At 45.9% G+C, this 22,917-nt stretch overlaps 1 protein-coding gene across 1 annotated transcript in view; it reads left to right on the top strand.

Moving 5' to 3' along the window:
* The window catches only part of XRN2 (5'-3' exoribonuclease 2), a 380,297-nt gene that overhangs the window by 70,845 nt on the left and 286,535 nt on the right, over nt 1–22,917 (top strand). The window contains exons 7-11 of the mRNA XM_086927507.1: nt 12,859–12,931; nt 13,021–13,071; nt 13,545–13,702; nt 13,879–13,953; nt 14,038–14,171. Coding sequence (XP_086783633.1) covers nt 12,859–12,931; nt 13,021–13,071; nt 13,545–13,702; nt 13,879–13,953; nt 14,038–14,171 — 491 coding nt within the window. The remainder of the gene's footprint in view (nt 1–12,858; nt 12,932–13,020; nt 13,072–13,544; nt 13,703–13,878; nt 13,954–14,037; nt 14,172–22,917) is intronic.

Below are 22,917 nucleotides of genomic sequence, written 5' to 3'. Positions count from 1 at the left end.
CATCAACGTGCCGAAGTCACACCTGTGTCCCTCTCAAAAGCTCCTCTTCATCAGAGCAGTTCTCGACTCGGCGCAGTTTTGGGTTTATCCCCCCCCGCCGAGCAGCGGGTTTGGGATATTCAGGCTCTGATTCCGGTCTTTCAGCCTTTATCCTGAGTCTGTCAGGTTGACGCTGCGGCTTCTGGGGCTGATGGCTTCCTGCATCCTTATGGTGCATCACGCCTGTTGGGGAATGCGGGCTCTGCAGTGGGACCTGAAGTTTCAGTGGGCCCAGCACTCCGGCAGAGTCCCGGCTCCATATCAACCTTTTGGAGCTGCAGAAGATTAGTCTTGCACTGAAGGCATTCCTCCCCTCTGTCTGAGGGAGTGTATTGCAGGTGTTCACGGACAACACCACCGCCATGTGGTACTGCAACAAACAGGGCGGGGTCGTGGACCCTATGCCAGGAGGCTCTGGGTCTCTGGCAGTGGCTGGATCATCAGGACTGTCCCTGGTGGTTCAAGCACTGGCATTCTCTGAACGCCAGTGCGGACGAGTTCAGCCGAAGGTGCATGATGGATCACGAATGGCGTCTGAACTCTGACATGGGGCAAGGCCTCTTTCAGCAGTGGGGAGAGCCTTGGTTAGATCTACTCGCCACAGAAGAGAACGCGCAATGTCATCAGTTCTGCGTGTTGGAATTTCCAAGGCGGCACTCGCTCAGAGACTTTTCGTCGCGAGTGGAGTTGCGGTCTGTTGGACGCCTTTCCCGCCTATACCACTTCTGCCCAGAGTGTTGAAGATCAAATGCGACCAGGCCCAAGTCATCCTTGTGGCTCCGGACTGGGCACAAAGGTACTGGTATCTCGAGCTACTCAGTATGTCAGTTGATCCCCCGGTTAGTCTGCCTCTTCAGGAGGACCTTCTGTCGCAGCAGCAGGGATCGGTCCTCCACCCGAACCTGTCCAGTCTCCACCTCCATGCTTGGAGATTGAGCTACGACAGTTGAGGCCATTTGACTTGCCTCCTGAAGTCTGTAATATCATTCTGGTGGCCAGGCGGCCTTCCACTAAGTCGGTATACGCCTGCAGGTGGACCAGCTTTGTGGCATGGTGCACAGCAAAGGCTGTGGATCCTCTCTCTGCCCCTCTTTCTGAGGTTCTTCTCTTCCTTCTTTCTCCTCTTCCTTCTTTCCCTTGCCCAGCAGGGCTCTGCTCTGGGCACTATTAAGGGCTACCTTTCTGCCCTTTCAGCCTTTCTAAGGCTACCTGATCAACCGTCTTTGTTCAAGTCCCCTATTGTAAATCGTTTTCTGAAGGGCATCACACACACCCGTTTCCACCTGTTCCCTTTGTGATGCCTCAGTGGGACTTGAACCTGGTTCTTACTTTTCTGATATGCGCTCCCTTCGAGCCACTTCACAACTGTCCTATCCGCCTTCTTACTTTGAAGACTGCTTTCCTTGTTGCTATCACCTCTGCCAGGAGGGTGAGTGAGCTCCAGGCTCTATTCTCTAAGCCAGAGGTCTTCAAACCTTTTGATCCCGAGACCCCCCTGTCAAAAAACTTTTGGAATAAGGACCCCCTTCCGACCAAAATATCAAGAACTTTGTACTCACCATCATCGTCAACCAAAGCGCCCCAAATTCCCACGGCAAATCATTTTACGGTGGGGAAATAGAATTAAACAGTGCTTAGCAAAACCAAAAGGGTTGTGGGTGACTGTGGTTCGTGGTCTTCTGGGTTATTTGTTTCGGTTTTTGGTAACCATCTTGGCCGAGTGAACAATAAATTCTGAATGCCACGTGAAAATGCTAAGAGGCTGGCTGCCGGGTATCCAGTCACCTAGCCTATAATTATGTTTACGTGGTAAAAGTACGGCCATGGGGTATACTCTTGTGATTTGTGTGCTTGGGCTACTCTCCAAGGCCATTTTGGAGCAGACTACCTATGCTCACGGTGCGTCTCTTGTCCCTAGCAGGTGATCTATGACCTCTTTCACGTCAGTGCCCCTAGAAGTGCCTTTCTTTTCAGGCTATACGTTCAGTACAGTGGGGGGCTTAGTGTCTGGAAGAAGAATGACATCCATTGTGAACATGTGTCCATTCACTTGGTGCAGGGAAACATGTTGCATGGTCAGACTGGCTCAACTGAGCCTTTGTCTTGGGAATGCCTTCGCAGGGTGAGGGTCAGAAGAGAGGCTGTGAAAGGTAGCAAAATACACTTGTCTTGAGATGGAAGCCAAAAGACACCGGTTTCATTTTTGTGGGTGACGTTCCTTGTACTCAGAGGCAGCTACCAACCACAGGATATCTAACGGCGAAAGGTAAACTAGATTATTTAAGATCACACAGGCTGTCAGCAAGGAGCTGGATAGCATCCAAATCAGCACACACAGTGATTCTGTGAGAGCCTGGCCTTGACATGAGACAGACAGATGTTTACCACACACCATTGTCTCCTCCTTCTCCCCGGTACCTGGTTGATTAATGGTAGCATGTGTTCTAAATGAGCTGAAGACTCACAAAGCATTCACTGCTGCAGTGTGTTAATGATATCTTGCTGGAAACTGTCTTACAGCCACACAGAATGGAAGGTGTACACTGTTTCCACCCTTTATTCTTTCCAGCATGACTGCTCATCCCTGTCTGGTAAAGCTGATATCAAATGGTTCACAATTCCATGCATTAATTCACCATGTTAAGATTAAATGCAAACAATGTTAAAATAGCTCAATTTGAAATACCATACCCAAGCCTTTGCAGAGTTCTACACATGAACAAATGGCCAGCACTTTTCTTTGGAAATGGTGGCAACCAGTCTCATATTAAACTGCTGCTACAAGAATGAAAACGGAAAGCACACTGAAAATATTTGAAAGCCATAAAAATGAACTGGAGCCTTTGCCCCAACCCATGAGTTTGTATTGAAGTACATTTCAGCTTCAAGGCCACATGTGAGACCTAGATGTTTGATCTGCACAAATCAATTTAAAAAGTTATAATTTCAGTAAGTAAATGTGGTTTATCCTAATCTACTCCAAAATAAGAATTTAGTGGGCAACATAATAGTACCATCAAAACCCACACAGCTACATTGTGTTGCTGCTTATTTGAGCAAACTGTACAACCAAATGTGTTTAATAATATTGGAATTGTATAGGCTTTACCATGTAATATTTTGATGCTGTAAAAATATTTGGCTTTGTCAATTATTGAAAAAATACATTCTCCGTTCAGACAAATAACACTAGCATTGACACTTTCATTTAACCATGCTGCCTGAATCTTTCTGCAGTGATATTTAAGCAAACGTAAAAGCAATGATGTTTCAGACAACTTTGTCATCTTCAGTAGTCCATTCACTGCACTTAACTTACAAACAAGTTAATCTCTATAAGCTTAGTTGAAAAGTAAACAAATAATTATGTATAGCATAATTTTGCTTAGTTAACATCTTTTCAAGCATTTCACAGTGAATGTCCATTGTCAGCAGAATCAAGCACCACACGGACGAGCCGTGTTCAAAGACAAACATTCTCTCTTCCATGGTGTTTCTCTGGAGCAATAAATGACAGACCACGGAGTTCAGGCAGCATAAATAAATAGACACACACGCAGGAAAGAATAAGAAAACGAACAGAACACAGAAAATAAAAATTAACCGGAGCCTTTGCCCAAATCCCCTCGTGGCTCAATCAGGGAAATAAATAAGGATCTGTGTACGTGTGTGAGTGCGCGAGATAGTTTCAGTGTATGTCTGCAGGGGGGGAAGAGGCAGGTTACCTATTTAAACTGGAAAGCTTTGGGTTGCCTTGGAAATCAGCGAAAGTAACATGGAAGAGGCAGCAACGAGCTACGAAGCGCGAGGTGAAAGCAGGGATGGTCAAGGAAGGCAGCAGGGACTGCGTGGAATATTGCAGAACTCCGTCGAAGTACAGGCTGCATTGCAAATCTTTGTGGACAAAGTTTGCGGGCAGTTCCTATTCTGCATGCTACAGTTTCTGATTGGAGGAAAGGTTTTGATGATAGCCACATTATGATTGGCTTATTTTACCCAGTCCTCCAATCGGAGAGCCTCCTGAGATGCAAGTATTTCTAATCCAAAACGAAGAGGAAACGTTTTAGATTCGAGGCAGACGTGAGGCTGGTGAATGCGTGACCCCCTTCTGAGGACTCTGCGGCCCCCCCTGGGGTTCGCGCCCCATAGATTGAAGACCTCTGCTCTAAGCCTCCTTTCCTTTCTGTTCATCCGTACAAGGTTGTGTTGCGAACAAAACCCTCTTTCCTGCCCAAGGTAGTCGCAGCCTTCCACATCGGGCAGTCCATCAACTTGCCCACCTTCTTTCCGCCTCCCTCTAAAGAGGAAGAGCGGCTCCACCGTCTGGACCCAAAACGTGCGCTCTTTCTATTTGGATCGCACACGCCAGTTCCGGGTGGATGACCAACTCTTTGTTGGTTACGTGGGCGCTAAGAAAGGACGGGCGGTGCTCAAACGGACCATCCTTCAGTGGATCGTGCTGTGCATCCAAGCGTGCTACTCTATGGCTAAAAAGGAACCTCCTGTTGGGCTGAGTGCCCATTCCACTCGGGCCACGGCGACTACTACTGCCCTAGGCCGAGGAGTGCCCTTGCAGGACATTTGTCAGGCAGCTACGTGGGCCTCGCTGCACACGTTCGCAAGACACTACTGCCTGGACAGCCAAGTCCGGAGGGATGGCTTCTTTGGCCGTTCCGTCCTCCAGGACTTTCTGGTGTGATTATTGGTTCGCAGACCCACCACCGGGGTTGGTATTGCTGGGGTATCTATTTTAAGGTAAAGAATCTATCACTAACTTGTCTCTTTCAGATGCACAAGTTACTACTTGTGTAACGATATATCTGTAAGACCTTAGTTGGTGATAGATTCCTTACCGACTCACCCATCATCCCCGTTCTGATAACCGATATCTAGGGTTAAGGTCATCCCCTTTCAGGGACCTAGTTTCAACGGCACCAGTGTTGGTTTTTGACATGGTTCTGCATTTTTGGCGCGGAAAAGCTGGGTCTAAGAACTGACATCAGCACGTGGAGGCAGCGTCTAAGTACTCAGACGACGTCATCATGGCGCCCACGACGCCGACAACTGACGCGGAGCCGCAGACGACGTCTACCGACGCGCAAGGTTACTGCTGCGCAAAAATTTCCGGATCCAGTCTGACGGCTGGGGATATTCTAAGGTAAGGAATCTATCACTAACTAATGTCTCTTACAGATATATCGTTACACAAGTAGTAACTTGTGCATCTAGCATACTCTTCCAGAAGGCTACACCTTGCTGCTATAGCAGCATATCTCAAACACACAACACCTGTCACTGTTCAGAATACCACCTATCAAAGCTTTTAAGGAGGGACTTAAAAGAATTCTCTCCAAGACATCCACCTTCGCCAGTCTGGAACTTAAACGTAGTACTTACCAGACTTATGGGGCCACCTTTCGAACCACTCCATTCGTGCGAATTACAATTCCTAACATGGAAAGTGGCATTTTTAGTTGCCATTACCTCCCTCAGGTGAGCGAGCTACAAGCACTAACAATTCAAGAATCTTTCATGCAAATACATCATAAGGTAGTGCTCCGTACTAACCCTAAGTTCATGCCAAAAGTTATATCAACGTTCCATCTCAATCAGTCAATAGATTTTCCATTTTTCTTACAAAACCTGCAGTCAGTGGCTGAAAGAGCCCAACACACACTAGATGTAAAAAGAGCTCTATTATATTGCGTTGACAGAACTAAAGCTTCCAGAAAGATAAAACTCTTTGTTGCTTTTGCTCCACAACACAAGGGTAACCCCATTTCAAAAACAGGAATAGCCAGATGGATAGTTAAGTGCATTCAAATATGCTATCAAAGGCCAAGCGCACTCTAACAGTACCCCAAAAGCCCACTCAATGCGCAAAATGGGGGCATCCAAGGCTTTCCTAGGAAATATTCCACTAGAAGACATATGTAGAGCAGCTATATGGTCTACCATACACTTTCACTAAACACTACTGTGTAGACGTGCAAGCAAAGCAGCAAGCTGCTGTAGGCCAGGCTGTCCTCAAAACTCTTTCAAACTGCTGCAGCTGGTACAGGTGACCACCGCTAGAGGAGATACTGCTATACAGTCTATGCAAAGATAGGAGTCGAGCAGCCCACATGCCTCGAACAGAAAATGATACTGACCAGTATGCATCTGTTCTTGGCATGTAGAGTTGCTGACATTCGTATCGCCCATTCTCCTCTCCGGTCACAGCTGCAGTAATTCTTTCTACATACATTTACATGGTCATCTCTTACTTTTGTATACTCCATCTTTGCCACAATGGCGAAAAACAATCTGAAGATGGAGAAAATGCCCATGCGCACTGTAGTCCAGGGGAGGAGTCCCCTATCTCGTGATACTTCGAAGACTCTTCCAGGACAACCAAGTGCAAACATCCGGACCCAACACTAGGCGGCGATCTATGCTAAGATATGAATGTCAGCAGCCCTACATGCCAAGAACAGATTCATACTGGTAAGTAGCATGTTCCTTATCACGGAACACAACTAGTCGAGCTGCACAGCTTGTGTGTCCTTTCGATCCAAGAAGACAATTCGAGATCGGAGGGCCCGTCGACGCAACATGCAGAGATCAGCTCTGGAACCGGTGGATGTCTTAGAGTGGTCCATGTGTCCCCGAGGAAGATTCCGATCTCCAGATCGTATCTGAGGCAGACTACTCCGATGACTCCATACCGTCAGGTCAACGTGCGAGTACGACTGCCCCTACCCCAGCCCCAACACCTAAACCAAAGGCTAAGTTCAAAACTCTGCCTTCGGGGCTCAGTCGAGACCGAGACATTGCTTCGAAAGCCCCACCATCGAGCTCGGCTCCGAAGAAAATATTAAAGCATTCCATTGGCTCCATACTGAGCAAACCGCACGTGCCGATACGACCAGCTCCCTCGGCGCTTAATGAAGTCCCACTTCCAAAAAAGACCCAGAAACCGCAGACTCCTAAAGACAATACAGCACCAAAACCAATGAAGCCTGTTTCTGGCGCTTCCAAGCCGACCGAAACCGCTTCCCGTCCAAAATTTTCGGTGCTGAAACCTACAAAGCCTGCTACCGATGTCTTCAAGCCCTCAAACCAGGCCTTGACGCCGAAAACGATACTTTCGGTGCCGAAACCTACGCCAAAGGATTATTCAACAACTCCTAAGGCTAAGGATAAGCAGAAACCAGGCCCGGAGCCGGAAAAATCGGCGCCGAAAGCTATTTCTGAATAGCTTTTTAGACCTGATCCTTTGCAAAAGAGGATATACCCAAAAACAGGAAATGTTTCCACCACACCGGACTAGGGAGTCTGATACAGCACCTACACCTCCAGTGCCTGTCAAGAAGGACTCCGACACATATCCTATGCACCCTTCTTCTCCTGTATCTCCCTCTCCTGCTGTCCCTTTAAACATTTCAACTCCAAATTCTCCTCTTCATTCTCCACAACATACACCTCCTCCGGATGCTGATGATTATCAGTGTAGCATGGGGGGGAGGGCAAGACCCAGATGACCCTTTCCCCTACCGAACAGGTTCACCAGATTGGGAGTATCCAAACCCACATGATTTACCAGATATTCCTGACCCACAAATGTATCCATCTAAACCTTCTCCTCCAGAAGACAATATTGGGTTTGGACACTTGATTAATAGGGCTGCCATCTATCACAATGTCACCATGCATTCAGATGAGGCAGAAGAAGACTTTTTACTAGACACTTTTGAACATTCCCAAAAATCTTTGCAAATACTGCCAATGGTTAAAGGAGTGATTAAACATGCCCCAGAAGTGTTTGAAGATCCTGTACGGGCTAGAATCATAAACCCAAGGATAGAAAAAAGTACAGAGCAGCTCCTGGGGATCCTGCTTACATCAAGGGACAGCTACCCTTAGACTCCCTAGTAGTTTCAAACGCTAGGAAAAGAGCAAATTCACAAACATCAGGCGAAGCACCACCTCCTGATAAAGAATCCAAAATCATAGATGCTTCAGGGTAAAGAATAGCTGCCCAAGCTAGTAATGCATGGCGCATTGCTAACACACAGGCCCTCCTTGCAAGATATGATAGGGCTCACTATGACCAGCTAGAGAAGCTATTACAACATATACCTGATCAATATAAGGCAGAAGCAGATGACATCATACAAGAGGGTAAGCTTGTATTTAATGCCTCCATTAAATGCGCACTAGATGTAACAGACACTGCATCCAGGGCAATAAACAGTGTCCTTAGACGTCGCGTGTGGCTACGCATTTCAGGATTTAAGCAAGAGGTACAGACTACTATCTTAAATCAACCATTCAACCAACACCAGTTGTTGGGTCCAGAAGTAGACACAGCTCTTGAAAAATGAAAAAAGACACTGACACAGCCAAGTCTATGGGAGCTTTGCAGTCCACCCAAGCAAGAGGCTCCTTTCTTTGCTCCTTTTACAGAGGAGGCGCCAAACAAGCTGGAGCAGACAATTCAGCTTCCTTTAAAACTAATACACAAGCATACTCTAATAAAGGATACTTTAGGGGAGGCTACAGAGGTAATAACAAGGGAAGAGGTCGAGGTAAAAACAATCTATCCTCTTCCACCACTAAACAGTGACTTCCCTCAGCTCCCCCAATAGCTTACCACTCCTGTAGGGGGGAGATTAACACAGTTCATACCTGTCTGGAATTCCATCACAACAGACAAGTTGGTAAGACAGATTATCCAGTATGGTTACTGCCTAGAGCTTACAGCAACCCCTCCAAATATGCCACCCAGACAGCGTCCAATGTCCACAGAACATCTACGCTGCTCCAACTAGAAGTTCTCTTATTGCTACAAAAAGATGCAATAGAGCTAATTCCATTGCAACATCAAGGAACAGGGGTCTATTCACTCTACTTCCTAATACCCAAAAAGGATGGGACACAAAGACCAATTCTAGATTTGAGGCCTCTCAATATGTATATACACTCAGATCATTTTCACATGATCACTTTACAACAAGTGCTCCCATTATTGCAACAAGGCGATTTCCTCACTACACTAGACCTCAGACGCATACTTTCACATTCCCATACATCCTTCTCACAGGAAGTATCGCAGGTTTGTGCTGCAAGAACACTATCAATTCAAAGTCCTTCCATTCGGCGTAACAGCCCCAAGAGTGTTCACAAAGTGCTTAGCAGTAGTAGCCGCACATCTCCGAAGACAAAATATCCATGTATTCCCTTACTTAGATGATTGGCTCATAAAGGCCAAGCCATTCAACCAGTGTGTTCAACACACCTCTCACACAATTCAGACACTGCACAACTTGGGGTTTACAATAAACCACACCAAGTCACATCTACAGCCCTCGTGTACATCAATACCTAGGGGTTACCATAAACACCAATACAGCTCTAGCTTATCCCAGTCCAGCCAGGATACAGAGCATTCAAGCCTTAGTCACAAGGTTTCAAAACCAACGCTCTCTCCCAGCCAGTGTGTTCATGCAACTAATGGGCATGATGGCATCTTGCATTTTTATTGTACCAAATGCAAGACTCCAAACTCGTCCATTGCAGGAATGTCTAGCACATCAGTGGAATTGGGCACAAGGACAATTGACAGACCTGTTGGTAGACAGCCGCACACATCGCTCTCTGCAGTGGTGGAACACCAAAAACTTGTCCAGAGGGTCAGCCGTTCCTCGAGCCTGTTCCACAAATAGTACTGACAACAGACGCATCCCTGACAGGATGGGAGCACATCTGCTCCACCACACAACTCATGGAAGATGTACTACTCAACAAAAGGTCTTCACATCAATCACTTAGAGTTGCTGGCGATTTTCTCGGCACTAAAGTCCTTCCAAGTACGCATACAGAACAAAGCTGTCTTAATCCGGACGGGCAACATGACAGCCATGTACTACATACAGAAACAAGGAGGCACACATTCCCTGCAACTGTCCCAGCTCTCACAAAACCTTTGGAGATGGGCCATTCCACAAAAGATATATCTGCTTGCAGAACACCTTCCAGGAGTTCACAATCGGATAGCCGATCTGTTAGGTCGACAGACCCAACAGATTTACGAATGGGAACTGCATCTGTTCTTCAAACATTCTTTCACAAGTGGGGTCATTCAGACATAGACCTGTTTGACAGACATGAAAACGCAAAATGCCCAACCTTCGCAGCCAGGATTCCACACCCGTTGTCCAAGGGCATGCGATATGAATGAACCTGTCAGGCAGATTTGCGTATGCTTTTCTGCCAACCCCACTAATACCACTAGTGGTATGCAAGCTCAGAAAAGTCTCTCAAACTGATTCTGGTAGCTCCCACATGGGCACGCCAACTGTGGTTCACCACACTGCTAGAACTCTCTAGTTCCACACCAAAAACTCTCACACCATCTATATTAACGCAGAACCATGGAGACATCAGGCATCCAGATCCAAATCAACTGAATCTGGCGATCTGGCTCCTGAAGTCTTAGTTTGATTACCTTAACTTGCCACCAGATTGTATGAATATCATTAAAGAAGCCAGAAGACCTACTACTAGAGCTTGCTATGCTGCTAAATGGAAAAGATGTGCCATTTATTTATTTTATTTATTTAGAATTATATAGCGCATTATCACCCCGGGCTCTCTAAGCGCTTGTTCAGGTCCACACCAAAATTCATAGGGCCAGTCATCGAATTACAGCACGCCCCAGGCTTCCCGGAAGAGCACAGTTTTTAGCATCCTGCGTAAAGGCAGCAGGTTGGGTTCCTTACGAATTTCGATTGATAGGTTGTTCCAGGCTGCCGGAAAAACGTATTTGCAATACTGCAATAATAATCAAATTGATCCCCTAGATGCTTCCATCGAAAATATTATCTGTTACCTTCTACATTTTACAAAGATGTAATCTAGCTTATTTATCTATAAGTTTACATCTTTCAGCCATTGCCGCATATCTGCAAAACAGACAACCTATGTCGTTGTTTAGAGTACCAGCAATAAAAGCTTTTATGGAAGGATTAAAAAGAATCGTTCCTCCTAGGTTACCACCCTCTCCAGAGTGGAACCTAAACATTGTTCTTACAAGGCTCATGGGACCCCCTTTTGAACCTTTACACAAACGTGAACTACAATTTTTCACATGGAAAACCGCTTTTCTTGTTGCTATTACCTCTTAGAGTTAGCGAAATTCAAGCTTTCACTATACAAGAATCTTTCTTACAATTACACCATAACAAAGTGGTTCTAAGAACTAATCCTAAATTTCTTCCTAAAGTAATTACTCTTCATCTAAACCAATCAGTTGATTTACCAGTGTTTTTTTCAAAACACAGACTGTGTAGCAGAGAGCTCTAGACACACTAGATGTCAAAAGAGCTCTTCTCTATTACATAGGACCAAATCATTTCGTAAAACAAAGCAACTGTTTGTAGCTTTCTCTCCTCCACATAAAGGCAACCCCATCGCTAAAGCTGGAATTGCAAGGTGGATTGTAAAATGTATACAAATATGCTATTACAAAGCAGAACGTACATTAACAGTTCCTCCTAGAGCGCACTCCACACGCAAACTAGGAGCCTCCATGGCTTTCTTAGGAAACATTCCTCTAGAAGACATATGCAAGGCAGCAACATGGTCTACAACACACACCTTCACTAAACACTATTGTGTTGATGTGCAAGCCAAGCAGCAAGCTGCAGTAGGCCATGCTGTCCTTAAAACTCACTGAAAACTGCATCCTGATATTGCTTCCGGATGTGAAACATGAATATAATTGGAACAAAAATGTGGAAGCCCTCATTTAATGGTGTTTATCTTAAAAAGGGAGTTATTTGGGCCCGTCTCAATATCCCTTCTTTGATGGGGTTTTATTTTTAATGCTATTAATCGCTTTATTAGGAACCATCATCCTACCATTTCAGCCTGACTTTGTGAGGTAATTCAGTATGTGTAAGCCACAGCAAGTAGGGGAATGGGACTAGTCACAACTGTCTAAATTTCTGGGTTTTTACACCAACAGTATTTTCTTCCTCCGGGTGCGTACTTCTCTCAGGACCAAAATCATACACTTTAATGTAAAGTTTAGTGGTTTATACAGCAGATGACTTCATCCGAGAGCCTGGTTGTATCATCTTGTCAGCTGGAACGCTGATTTGGCCAGAGTTCCTTTGATTTACAGGGCACCCTGAAGAACATTATTTGGTCAGCAGCTTTCTTCGTACCGCATCTTCAAAAATTCAGCAGGAGTAGAAATAATTCTTGGAGAACTGCCCTAGTCTGTTCTACAAGTAAAGTTGCATGGAAAAGGTAGCGGGCAAATTATTTGCGAGTGAAAGTTATCTGTCCTGTTAGTCTTGTCAAACTATTTTATAACTGTGCACGTGTCCATGGATAAATGTTTATTTTGGTTGATGTGATTATCGGATATCCGAGTTTGATGTAAAAGGAAACTGAATGGGTATTTTGTTGGTCTTGATCAGTAAGATGTTGAAGGGTCACTAGTGGGTAATAAGGTTTGAGGTGTTTGTTTTCCCCAGAGCTTGCTCCCTTTTTATAGAATTATTACTCATCAGTGCTCCTCTGATTAATACATTATTCAAATCATTTCACCTAAGTAGTTTGAGAAATGAGACTTAATTGTCTATTTCTGAAAATGACATGCAATATGATTAAAATACTGCTAGGAGTCCTGTTTATAGGTTTGTATAATCTTTTCAAATTTATATACTGGCAAACAAAGCACTCCTCTTGTGAATATGTGCAGGCACTTCATACTTTGGTTACTTGAAACAAACAAAGATTTTGACCTTATTGGTCTTTGACTTGCAGGTTATTTTGTCTGATGCCAGTGCTCCTGGTGAAGGAGAGCACAAAATCATGGATTACATTAGACGCCAACGAGGTAAATTGACTACATAAAAATAGCTTGCTTGCTTAATGTTTAAATAGAATATTGAGTTTTCCACTAATGCTTCCCTTAATTTGATCTAGGTCAGCCAAACCATGATCCAAACACACACCATTGTCTATGTGGAGCCGACGGTAAGACTTCTATTGTATTCCGTTTTTCCCCTGACCTATTCAGATGCTGAGGATGTTTTTCTCTATTATGGATGCACATTTTAAAGTCTCATTAATTATCTGTACAACTTCTTTTTTTGTCTTCAATTAATTATTAAAATGTATTTAATGCCTCTAAAATGTGCATGGAATCCAGAGACAGTCCTGTGGTTCCAACTTAACACTAACTGCTGTCTCTGCCTATTTAGTTATTATGCTCTACTTGTTCGGATGTCGGAGCACCGCCTCGATTTGAGATCTGTTTCTCAGGCTGGACTTTTAGGTTACTGTTTTTTCAGTATATTGCTTTTTGGATTCCTAGGTTGTCTTGTGGTCTCAAAACTAGTTGTCCAAGCCACTGCCAGTTGGAATTAAAGACTTTATTCCATTATTGTCCTGTGAAATGTGCATTTTATTTGCTACTTCATTTTTAATTGTTTGGTCTCTTTTTCCAGCTGATCTCATTATGCTGGGGCTAGCCACTCATGAACCAAACTTTACGATCATACGAGAAGAATTCAAGCCAAACCAGCCAAGGCCTTGTGCTCTGTGTTCCCAGGTTGGTCATGAAATCAAAGACTGCCAGGGTTTACCCAGAGAGAAAAAAGGAGAGGTGAGAAATGGATTTAATTTTTTTGAATGTTAAATCATTGAATAAATTGGCTATCAGCCTTTTTTTTCTGTGTGCATAGTTCTGTAGATGAAAACTAGTTTTATTCGGCATGAAGAGATTTATGCTAAGTAAGTATTTTATTTGTCTTATCTTCATTTTTTTTTTCCTTTCCTCAGCATGATGAATTTGCGGACAGCCTCCCTGGGTCAGATGTGGAGTTTATTTTTATTCGTCTGAATGTCCTGCGAGAGGTAGGCACATTTTAAATTATTTCTTTCAAGGCTACATAAAAATAATGTAAACCTGACTATATATTTATTTAATTTTTGTTTTAGTATTTGGAGAAAGAACTAACCATGGCCAGTTTACCATTCCCGTTTGACTTTGAGAGGAGTGTCGATGATTGGGTCTTCATGTGTTTCTTTGTGGGAAATGACTTCTTGCCACATTTGCCTTCCTTGGAGATTCGGTATGTAATGGAGTTCAAGCCCTGCTTTGTGATGCTCGGACATCTTCTGAGGCTTGTGCTTACTACAAATGATTCTGGCTAATCTTTGTCAAAATGCATGTTTTACTGCATTGCCTTTAATATCCAGATTCAAACTTGTTTTGCTGTGTGACAGTCTGTTTTGCTCTTGATATTCCGTTTAAGAATAATTGTCTTGGTAGTGTAGTAAACTGTATCACATGAATTTTGACTTCTGTAGACTGTGGATATGTTTTTAGGTCTCGTGACCTATCAATGCGCATGCGCATTGAGCGGAGCGAGATATAAAGGGGCTTAAACAGAGCTTACCGAGATCGGGCAATTCCATGCAGTGCCCGTGAAAAGCTCGCTCAATGCGCATGTGCATTGCCATAAAAAGCGCGTGCACAGACACCAGCCTACCTCCCACAGTCATCCCCCAGCGTGCGCTGTGCCAACAAGCCTTTGAAGTGAAGCTTAGCTTCACTTCAAAGGTATCCGCTCCCCCCCGCCCCCTGCTTCACACGTCTCATGGCCGCCAGGCCGTCTCGTATTTCTCCTCCCTCCCTCGCCTCCCTCGCCCTTCAGCGTGCCTAAAGCGCTTTAGCGAAAGCGCAAATTCCAGCCACGCTTCTTGCAGTGAAATGGAAAGCTCTTGGCAAATATTGATTGTTCACTTTTTTAAATTGCTTATTCTTGTCTTTGGGTGTTAATCTGTATTTTCCCCGAGACACGGCCGGCCGTACTTTCACTTTCACAGCCGGTAGGCCGCGTCTAGTTTTTTTTTTTTTTAACTTTAAACACAACTCCGGGCATTACTACTGACCAGCAACTAACAGTGTGCAGTACAGTAATCTATATAAAATGATGTGTAATGAATAGTGATGCATCTTTAATTGTCCCGTGGGCATCAAATATAATACCTAGTTCGCGCCCCCAAGTTAAGTTTTATAAAGTCCATTTCTGAAATGCGAGAAATTCTTGCTAACGCAGCTTTTATTAAGTTAAGGAAAATGTTTTTTCAAAATTATTGATTTCACCTAGGCTCAAATCTGGTATTGACCCAAAGCAATGAAATACGAGCACATTCCAAAGTAAAGTCTTGCTTGTTTAATCATCTGCCCGTATCTCCTGAATCAGATAGAAACCTTGGGTTCACAGTTTACAACATGTTAGATGGGATTGCATTTACCAGAGCGGAAGTATTGAAAGAAAGAAGGGGCTTCGGGTTTTACATACTAGCTTAATTAGCAATTCTTACCAAACAAGTGGTATCATTTCTTGTTGGACTTTCAGGATGGCCTCCATTAGACATATTTACGGGAAAAGTCAATGGATAAGACATTAAAGGCCAACCTCGGACTCAGAAAGGAGCAACCACAGACCTCAGAGGTGCTTTCTATGCCAAGAATTGGTTGGTTATTGATCACGGTCCGTGTATTTGCTCACAATAGCACTTACACTAATTTTTCTAGTGCAAATGTAAGTAAATTCTGAATGGGTGTTGCTGAACAGTCCTCAGATCGGCATGTTGTGGTTCCTGCTGTAATTATAGTTACGGTAAGGTTCAATATCTGGAGCACGGCGCGGACACAAGGCTGTGGCTGGGGTAACCTCCAGCACTGCAAATGTCTTCTGAAGCACTTTCCCAGAGGTTATTAAACGGCCTCTGCTCACCACTCTGCCCGAATGCAGAAAAACTGCACGGCTACTCAAAGGGAAACCGGATGGGAACAAAATTGACATAAAGGAAAAATATTGCGCATTTAACTTCGGCAAAGATACATTTGCTGTTCCCACTCTTCCCCGCCCTCCTGCTCCCTGCACAGATGTAAAACAGATAATTAAGGAAGCAGTGCACCTTATTTTTGTTACAGTAAACCGTAATAGATGGCCCCTTGCTTTCCTCGTGCGAGCTTAAGGTTGAGCCGAGTGGCCGTGCGTGACAGAAGCCTCCTTCTCGAGTTCAGCTTTTCGCCTAATGATACCAGACATCAATGTGTTCTCACACCACCACCACCACATTCCCTTTTGTAGCATATCACCCTCTTTTTGTAAAAGAGACCAAACTCTGGCATCAGCCAATCAGAAGTGCCTCACCCCTTAGAAGCCTCCTGAAGGACCCTCAGATTTTCTACTGCACGTTGTGCTTAGGAAGTCTCCTTTGAACTCTTCTCAACTTCTACTCTTCAAGGAGTTTCTTCAGATTCACTTCAGAATTGTTAGCTGCCTTCCAGAATGTCTGACAAGGAGAAAAAGGCCCTTTTCAAACCATGTTCCACCTGTGGCAAGAAAAGGCTTTTTGTGGAGGATAAGCATAAGGACTGCATCTATTGCCTCTATCCTAACCACAAGGCTGCTCAAACCTTTTCGACCAAGACCCTCCGGGACCGTGAGGGTAGGCTTTTGACATGGCTCCAGAAGCTGAAGTCCAGGAAGGATACGGTCTCTAGTGACAGTGAGGATACAGCATCGGCATCTTCCTCAAGAAGGTCAGTCAAAAGGGGTAGGGGTTCCCCTTCTGTGGATCGTTCTACTAAGGCCTCAAAAAAGACCCCCGGTGAATCTGAGAGCCAGGGTCCCAGCAAATCTCCTCACCAAGGTGTAAAGGAGAGGGTAGGATCAGCTACGCCTTCCAAGGGTGAGAAGAATGTCTCAGCCTTCAAGAAACCCTCTTCCCAGTCTTCTGAGAGGAGTTCTAAGTCCTCGACCACGAAGGCGTCGACGGCGGAGTTTCCGTCGATTAGGAAATCGAAGTCAAAATTAAAATTGGTTTCGTCGAATAGCTCGTCGACGGGGGATTCGTCGACTGGGGGATTCGTCATCTAAGAAGGAAGCGTCGACGGCAAGTTCATCTGCGTCGACGGGAGGTTTGCCGACTAATGCGGCGACGACTAAGGGCGTCGACGGTATTGTCCTCCGAAAAGAGAATTACAATTTCTGTTACAAGAATTGCGCCGGAGATGACATCTCCTAGGAGAGTGACCCCCTTGCCACCAGCTTTGCTCTTTGAGGAAGGGGAGTCTGATGATGACCAGGACTCGTATAGTTATGCCAATAGTCCCTCAACTTCTAGTCAAATGTCAAGAGACGGACTGTGAAGGAGAATATGACCAGGAGGATGGTGGACATAATCGGGCAGCCCAGTCACATCATCATCATCCTGGGCAGGATATGGTTACAGTATCATCTTCTTTTCTTCAGGACCTGCATAACTACAGGGGATCCTATCAACAGCAGCGCTATTCATCCACGGGCTCCGGTTCCCAGCAATACCTTATCAGCAGAGACCAGGCCAATCTTCAAACTACTCCAGGCCTTACAATAAGGGGAAACAGGCTGTACGAGGATGAGATTCGTCCAAGCGCCAATAGCGGCCTCCTGGCTCTTCCAACTGGACCCTCTTCCAAGAGATTATCAGTTGGAGGCAGGGTGACCAAATACCTTCAAAACTGGTACAGGATAACATCGGACCGTTGGGTGCTCCACATCATTCGGAAAGGGCATACCTTGGAATTTATGCATGTCCCTCCACCCAAGCTCCCAGCAGCCATTCCATCGAAACACCAGCGTCTCCTGCGGCTCTAAGTCCAACAGATGCTCCGGAAGGGAGCGATAGAGCCGGTCCCCTCCAATCAAAAGGGACAAGGATTCTATTCCAGGTTATTCCTGGTAAGGAAGAAGCTAGAGAAATGGTGCCCCATTTTAGATCTCAGGGAGCTAAACACCTATCTCATTGCCCTGTCCTTCCGGATGATCTCTCTCCGACATCTCGATGCCCATCAACCCAGGGGATTTCATGGCCACGCTCTATCTCGGATGCGTACTTCCATGTCCCGATTCACCCAGCACACAGAAGGTTTCTGCGATTCACAGTAGCCAAGAGCCATTTTTACCCTTTGGACTCCGCTCAGCCCATAGCAGCATTTCTGCGAAGAAACCATTTCCAGGTCTTCCCCTTCTTGGACGACTGGTTGCTGAAGGCCCCATCCAGAGAGGCAGCGCTAGACGCTGTTCAGACTTGTACAAATTTGTTTCAGAATGTGGAACTCACTCTAAACAAAAGTCATCCCTGGTCCCGTCCAGAAAGGCTCGTTTCCTAAGAGCCATCCTGGATTCAAAGCCCTCGAAAGCCTTCCCTACTCTGGAAAGGAGGGAGAAACTACGGACCTTGGCTTGGAACTTAAAAGATAGGTGTCTTCCAATCTCCGCTGGGGGGTAAATTTCATCATGTATTCCCCTAATTCCTCATTGCAGACTAAATGCGTTCTCTACAGGAGCAACTAGACAACCAATGGAAGTAGGTTCACGGATCATTCAAGGACAAAGTGACCGTCACTCCAATGATGAGGGAAGCAGCCTTATGGTGAGCAGATCAAGACAACTTGTACCAAGGTCTATCCTTTGATAACGACCCGTCTCCTCAAGTAGTAACAACGGACGCGTCATTGGAGGGTTGGGGAGCAGTGATGCAAGACCTACATATCAGCAGTCGTTGGTCGCCTCAGGAACAACGACTCCACATCAACCTTTTGGAGCGAAGGGCAATAAGACTGGCTCTGCAAGCCTTTCTTCCTCGCGTTGGGAGGTTCGCAAGTGCTTATCAGGACTGACAACACCACGGCCATGCACTACGTGAACAAGGAAGGAGGAACCAGATCTCGTCCATTGTCGCAAGAAGCTCAAAAGATCTGGGAATGGGCGATCCTTCAGGGAATATCGCTAAAGGCAGAACACTTGCCAGAAGTTCTAAACGAGAACGCCGACAGACTGAGCAGGTCATCCTCATTCAGCCACGAGTGGGAATTGAACCAGCGAGTTTTGGAAGAGGTCTTCAGCCAGTGGGGCAGACCGGAGGTGGATCGCTTTGCCACACCGACCAACAAGAAATGCCGGTCTTACGCAAGCAGATTTCACCATCGAGGGTCACTGGGGAATGCGCTTTCGATAGCCTGGTCAAGGACATTTGTCTACGCCTTCCCCCACCATCCCTCTGATCCCGCGGCTCATCCGGAAGATCAAGATTGAGCCGTGCAGGATGATCTTGATAGCCCCTGCTTGGCCGAGACAGTTCTGGTACACGGAACTCCATCTGTTGTCTCTAGCTCCTACTCTTCCTTTGAGGGTTATACCAGATCTCCTCACAATGTCCGAAGGACAAGTTTGGCACCCAGATCTAGTCATTACACCTGACAGCATGGCTCCTGAGCAGCGAGAGTTTATGAATCTTCCCATCTCAAGCAAAATTAAGGAGGTCCTCTCCCAGGCAAGGGCTCCTTCAACGAACAGGACTTACCGTCTAAAATGGAAAAGATTTTGTTGCTGGTGTAGGAGAGAAAAGATTGACCCCTTTGCTTCCAAGCCTCATCAGCTCCTACCTTATCTGCTGTCCCTGGTTAAGTCGGGACTAGCCCATTCTTCGATTAAAAGATGGGGACAACCAGAGATAGATATCTTTGCCACTCATCAGAACGCAAAATGCCAAAACTTCGCATCCAGGTACCCACACCACCTGTCCCAGGGCAATGCGCTAGGAATAAATTGGTCCAACAAATTTGCTTACGCTTTTCCCCCTCTCCCACTAATTCCATTAGTGGTTCGGAAACTGCAACAACATTCAATGACAATGATACTAATAGCACCCACGTGGGCAAGACAGCCGTGGTACACCACGCTACTGCAACTCTCACAGGTGCCACATCAAAAGTTAAGATTACTACCCATGCACCTTACACAGAACCATGGAGAAATAATGCACCCAGATCCCAAACAATTAAACCTAGCGATCTGGCTCCTGAGGTCATAGCATTTGGATACTTAGATTTACCTCCGAACTGTATGGAAATCATTAAGCAAGCAAGACGTCCTACCACCAGAGCATGCTATGCAGCAAAGTGGAAAAGGCTTGCTGTATACTGTAACAACATCAACCCTCTGGACGCATCCACTAAAGAGATTATTTGCTATTTACTACACTTGCAGCAATGTAACCTTGCTTACACCTCTATTAGAGTACATCTTGCAGCTATAGCAGCGTACCTGCAAAACAGACATCTTTCCCTGTTTAAAGTACCAGCAATAAAAGCTTTCATGGAAGGCCTCAGAGTCATTCCACCAAGACCACCACCTTCCCCAGTCTGGAATCTCAACATAGTACTTACCGGACTAATGGGACCACCTTTCGAACCTATGCATAGGTGTGAAATACAATTCCTCACATGGAAGGTGGCCTTTTTTATAGCTATTACTTTACTCAGAAGAGTAAGTGAATTGCAAGCATTTACAATACAAGAACCATTGCTGCAGTTACACCAAAATAAAGTGGTTCTTAGAACAAACCCAAAATTCTTGCCTAAAGTAATTTCAGCATTCCACATCAGCCAGTGGAACTACCAGTCTTCTTTCCAAAACCACAGACGGTAGCAGAAAGGGCCCTACATACATTAGATGTCAAAAGGGCGATATTGTACTACATAGAAAGAACACAAACTTTCAGAAAAACAAAACAGCTATTTGTAGCGTTTTATCCTACACATAAGGGCAATCCTATCTCTAAAGCGGGCATTGCCAGGTGGATTGTAAAATGTATACATATGTTACTTAAAAGCAAAAAGGACATTAACTGTTCCTCCTAGAGCTCACTCTACACGTAAACTAGGAGCATCTATGGCATTCTGAGGAAACATTCCTCTAGATGACATATGCAAAGCAGCTATCTGGGTTACACCGCATACCTTCACAAAACACTACTGTGTAGATGTGCAGGCAACACAACAGGCTAGAGTGGGACAAGCTGTACTAAACTTTATTTCAGACTGTGGCAACAGACACTGGTGACCACCGCTAGGGAGATAACTGCTGTATAGTCTATTCATAAATGTACCATCTGCAGCCCATATGCCTCGAACGGAATATGCTACTTACCAGTATGCATCTTTCTGATAGATACATCTGCCGTGTGGATTCCTCACCTTGTGAATATCCCCCTTGCGCCAGCAACATTCGGAAATTCTTTTCGTAGCCTCGCGCCGACGTGGATAGGACGTCACAGAGACACGGCTCCGCTCGCGACTCCGCTGACGTCACTGACGCCTATAATAGGCCCACGCCGGCGTGATGACATCAGTTCCCTTTTTTCCGCGTCGACGCTAACGGTTATCGGGAATCTCTGTAGCCTACTGGTACATTGTTGCTGTTTTGTTGCATATTTCTGCTTCTCTGTATCCTGTCTCTTCGAAGATGTCATCCAAGAAGACTGGCTTCAAGCCCTGCAGGGAGTGCGGTAAAATGATGTCCATTACCGACCCCCATGAAGACTGCATCTGGTGTTTAAGTTCTGACCATGATGTGGAGGATTGTTCTTCATGTCGGAAGATGAATCCGAAGGCCCTGAGGGAGAGAGAAGCCAAACTTCTGGTTGCTAAGGTGAAAGCTGGAAAGGAGAAGTCGTCGAGGTCTCGTTCTCGAAGGGCGAGGTCTAAGTCCAGGGCGAGGCCGAGATCTGCTTCTCGAGAGAGGTCGTCTTCGAAGTCGGTGTCGGATCATGTTTCGAAGTCGAAGAAGAAGCACAAGAAGAGACATGAGTCCCGACGTCGGTCTGGTAAGGAGTCGGGCTCGAGGTCGAGATCGAGGTCACCGAAGAAGGTACGTTCGAAGGTGGTTACTCTTGAAGTCTCTGAGCATGAAGGTGAGGCCTCACCTTCTGAGTCGCATGGGCGGTCTCCCTCTCCGGCTCCGAATGCTTCTCCGGTTCCGAATCAGTCTCCGGCGCCGTCCCCGGCCCGTGAAGAGGAAGATACTCGGGAGGTGGTGGATTCTGCGCCTGTTGATGAGCCGAATCCGATCCCTCTACAGGACCGGCCTGATGGTTTTCAGCTGCCCTTTCCTGCTCCAGGCCAGGACCCTTCAGCGTTTCTTAACGCTATGTATGGCGTCTTCTCAAGGGCGTGGTACCCCTCTGGTGCACCTTCGGGTCCCATGTGTCCTTTGGCATTCAGCCTGGGAGTTCCTCACTCCTATCCTCCGGCTCTGTTTATGCCTTACATGCCGGCTCCGACGCCGCATTGGCAGTTCCCGGCTCCGCTGAAGTCATCGACGCCGATTCCAGCGTCGCCTGCTCCTGATCATCCTCGAGGGCATTATTCTGTGCCGTCTGATTCGATGCCGGCGCCGGCCCCGAATCCGTCGCAGCCGCTGGTGGATCCGGCTGCGAGGCGTGTAAAGGAGAGGTCCAGAAGGAAAGCTCAACGCCTTTTGGAGGAGCAGAGATACATGGATTCACAGTCTGATGTTGAAGGTGAATTAGAAGAGAGCTGTTTTGCGGAATTGGCGGATTCAGGGACTCTTGATTTCTCTCCAGAGTGGGAGTTGCCCTCAGGCTCGGGTGCTCCCTCTAAGGATATCCAGCCTTACCATCTGGTTATGAGGAAGGCTGCTGAGCTTCTTCAATTGACTCTGCCTACAGTGGAGTTCAAGTCTAATATCCTCACTGAAGTCTTGCATTCACAGAATTCTGTGGTTGGGCCTTTACTTCCATTCAATGATGCCTTGACTGATCCTATTATGGAAGTGGACTGCGGTTTCTAAGAGTGTTGCGAGGAGGTACAGGGCTGCTCCTGAGGACCCGGCTTTTCTGTCTTCACATCCTTCGCCAGAGAGCCTGGTCATTCAGGCTGCCTGTTCAAAGAAGAGTCTTAGTGCCTTTCCTCAGGTTCCTTGTGAGAAGGCAGCAAAGAAACAGGACCAGGTG

This window comes from Lissotriton vulgaris, chromosome 6, assembly GCF_964263255.1.
Source record: "Lissotriton vulgaris chromosome 6, aLisVul1.2, whole genome shotgun sequence".
In the NCBI taxonomy this organism is placed as follows: Eukaryota; Metazoa; Chordata; class Amphibia; order Caudata; family Salamandridae; genus Lissotriton; species Lissotriton vulgaris.
This window is presented reverse-complemented; position numbering and strand designations above follow the sequence as displayed.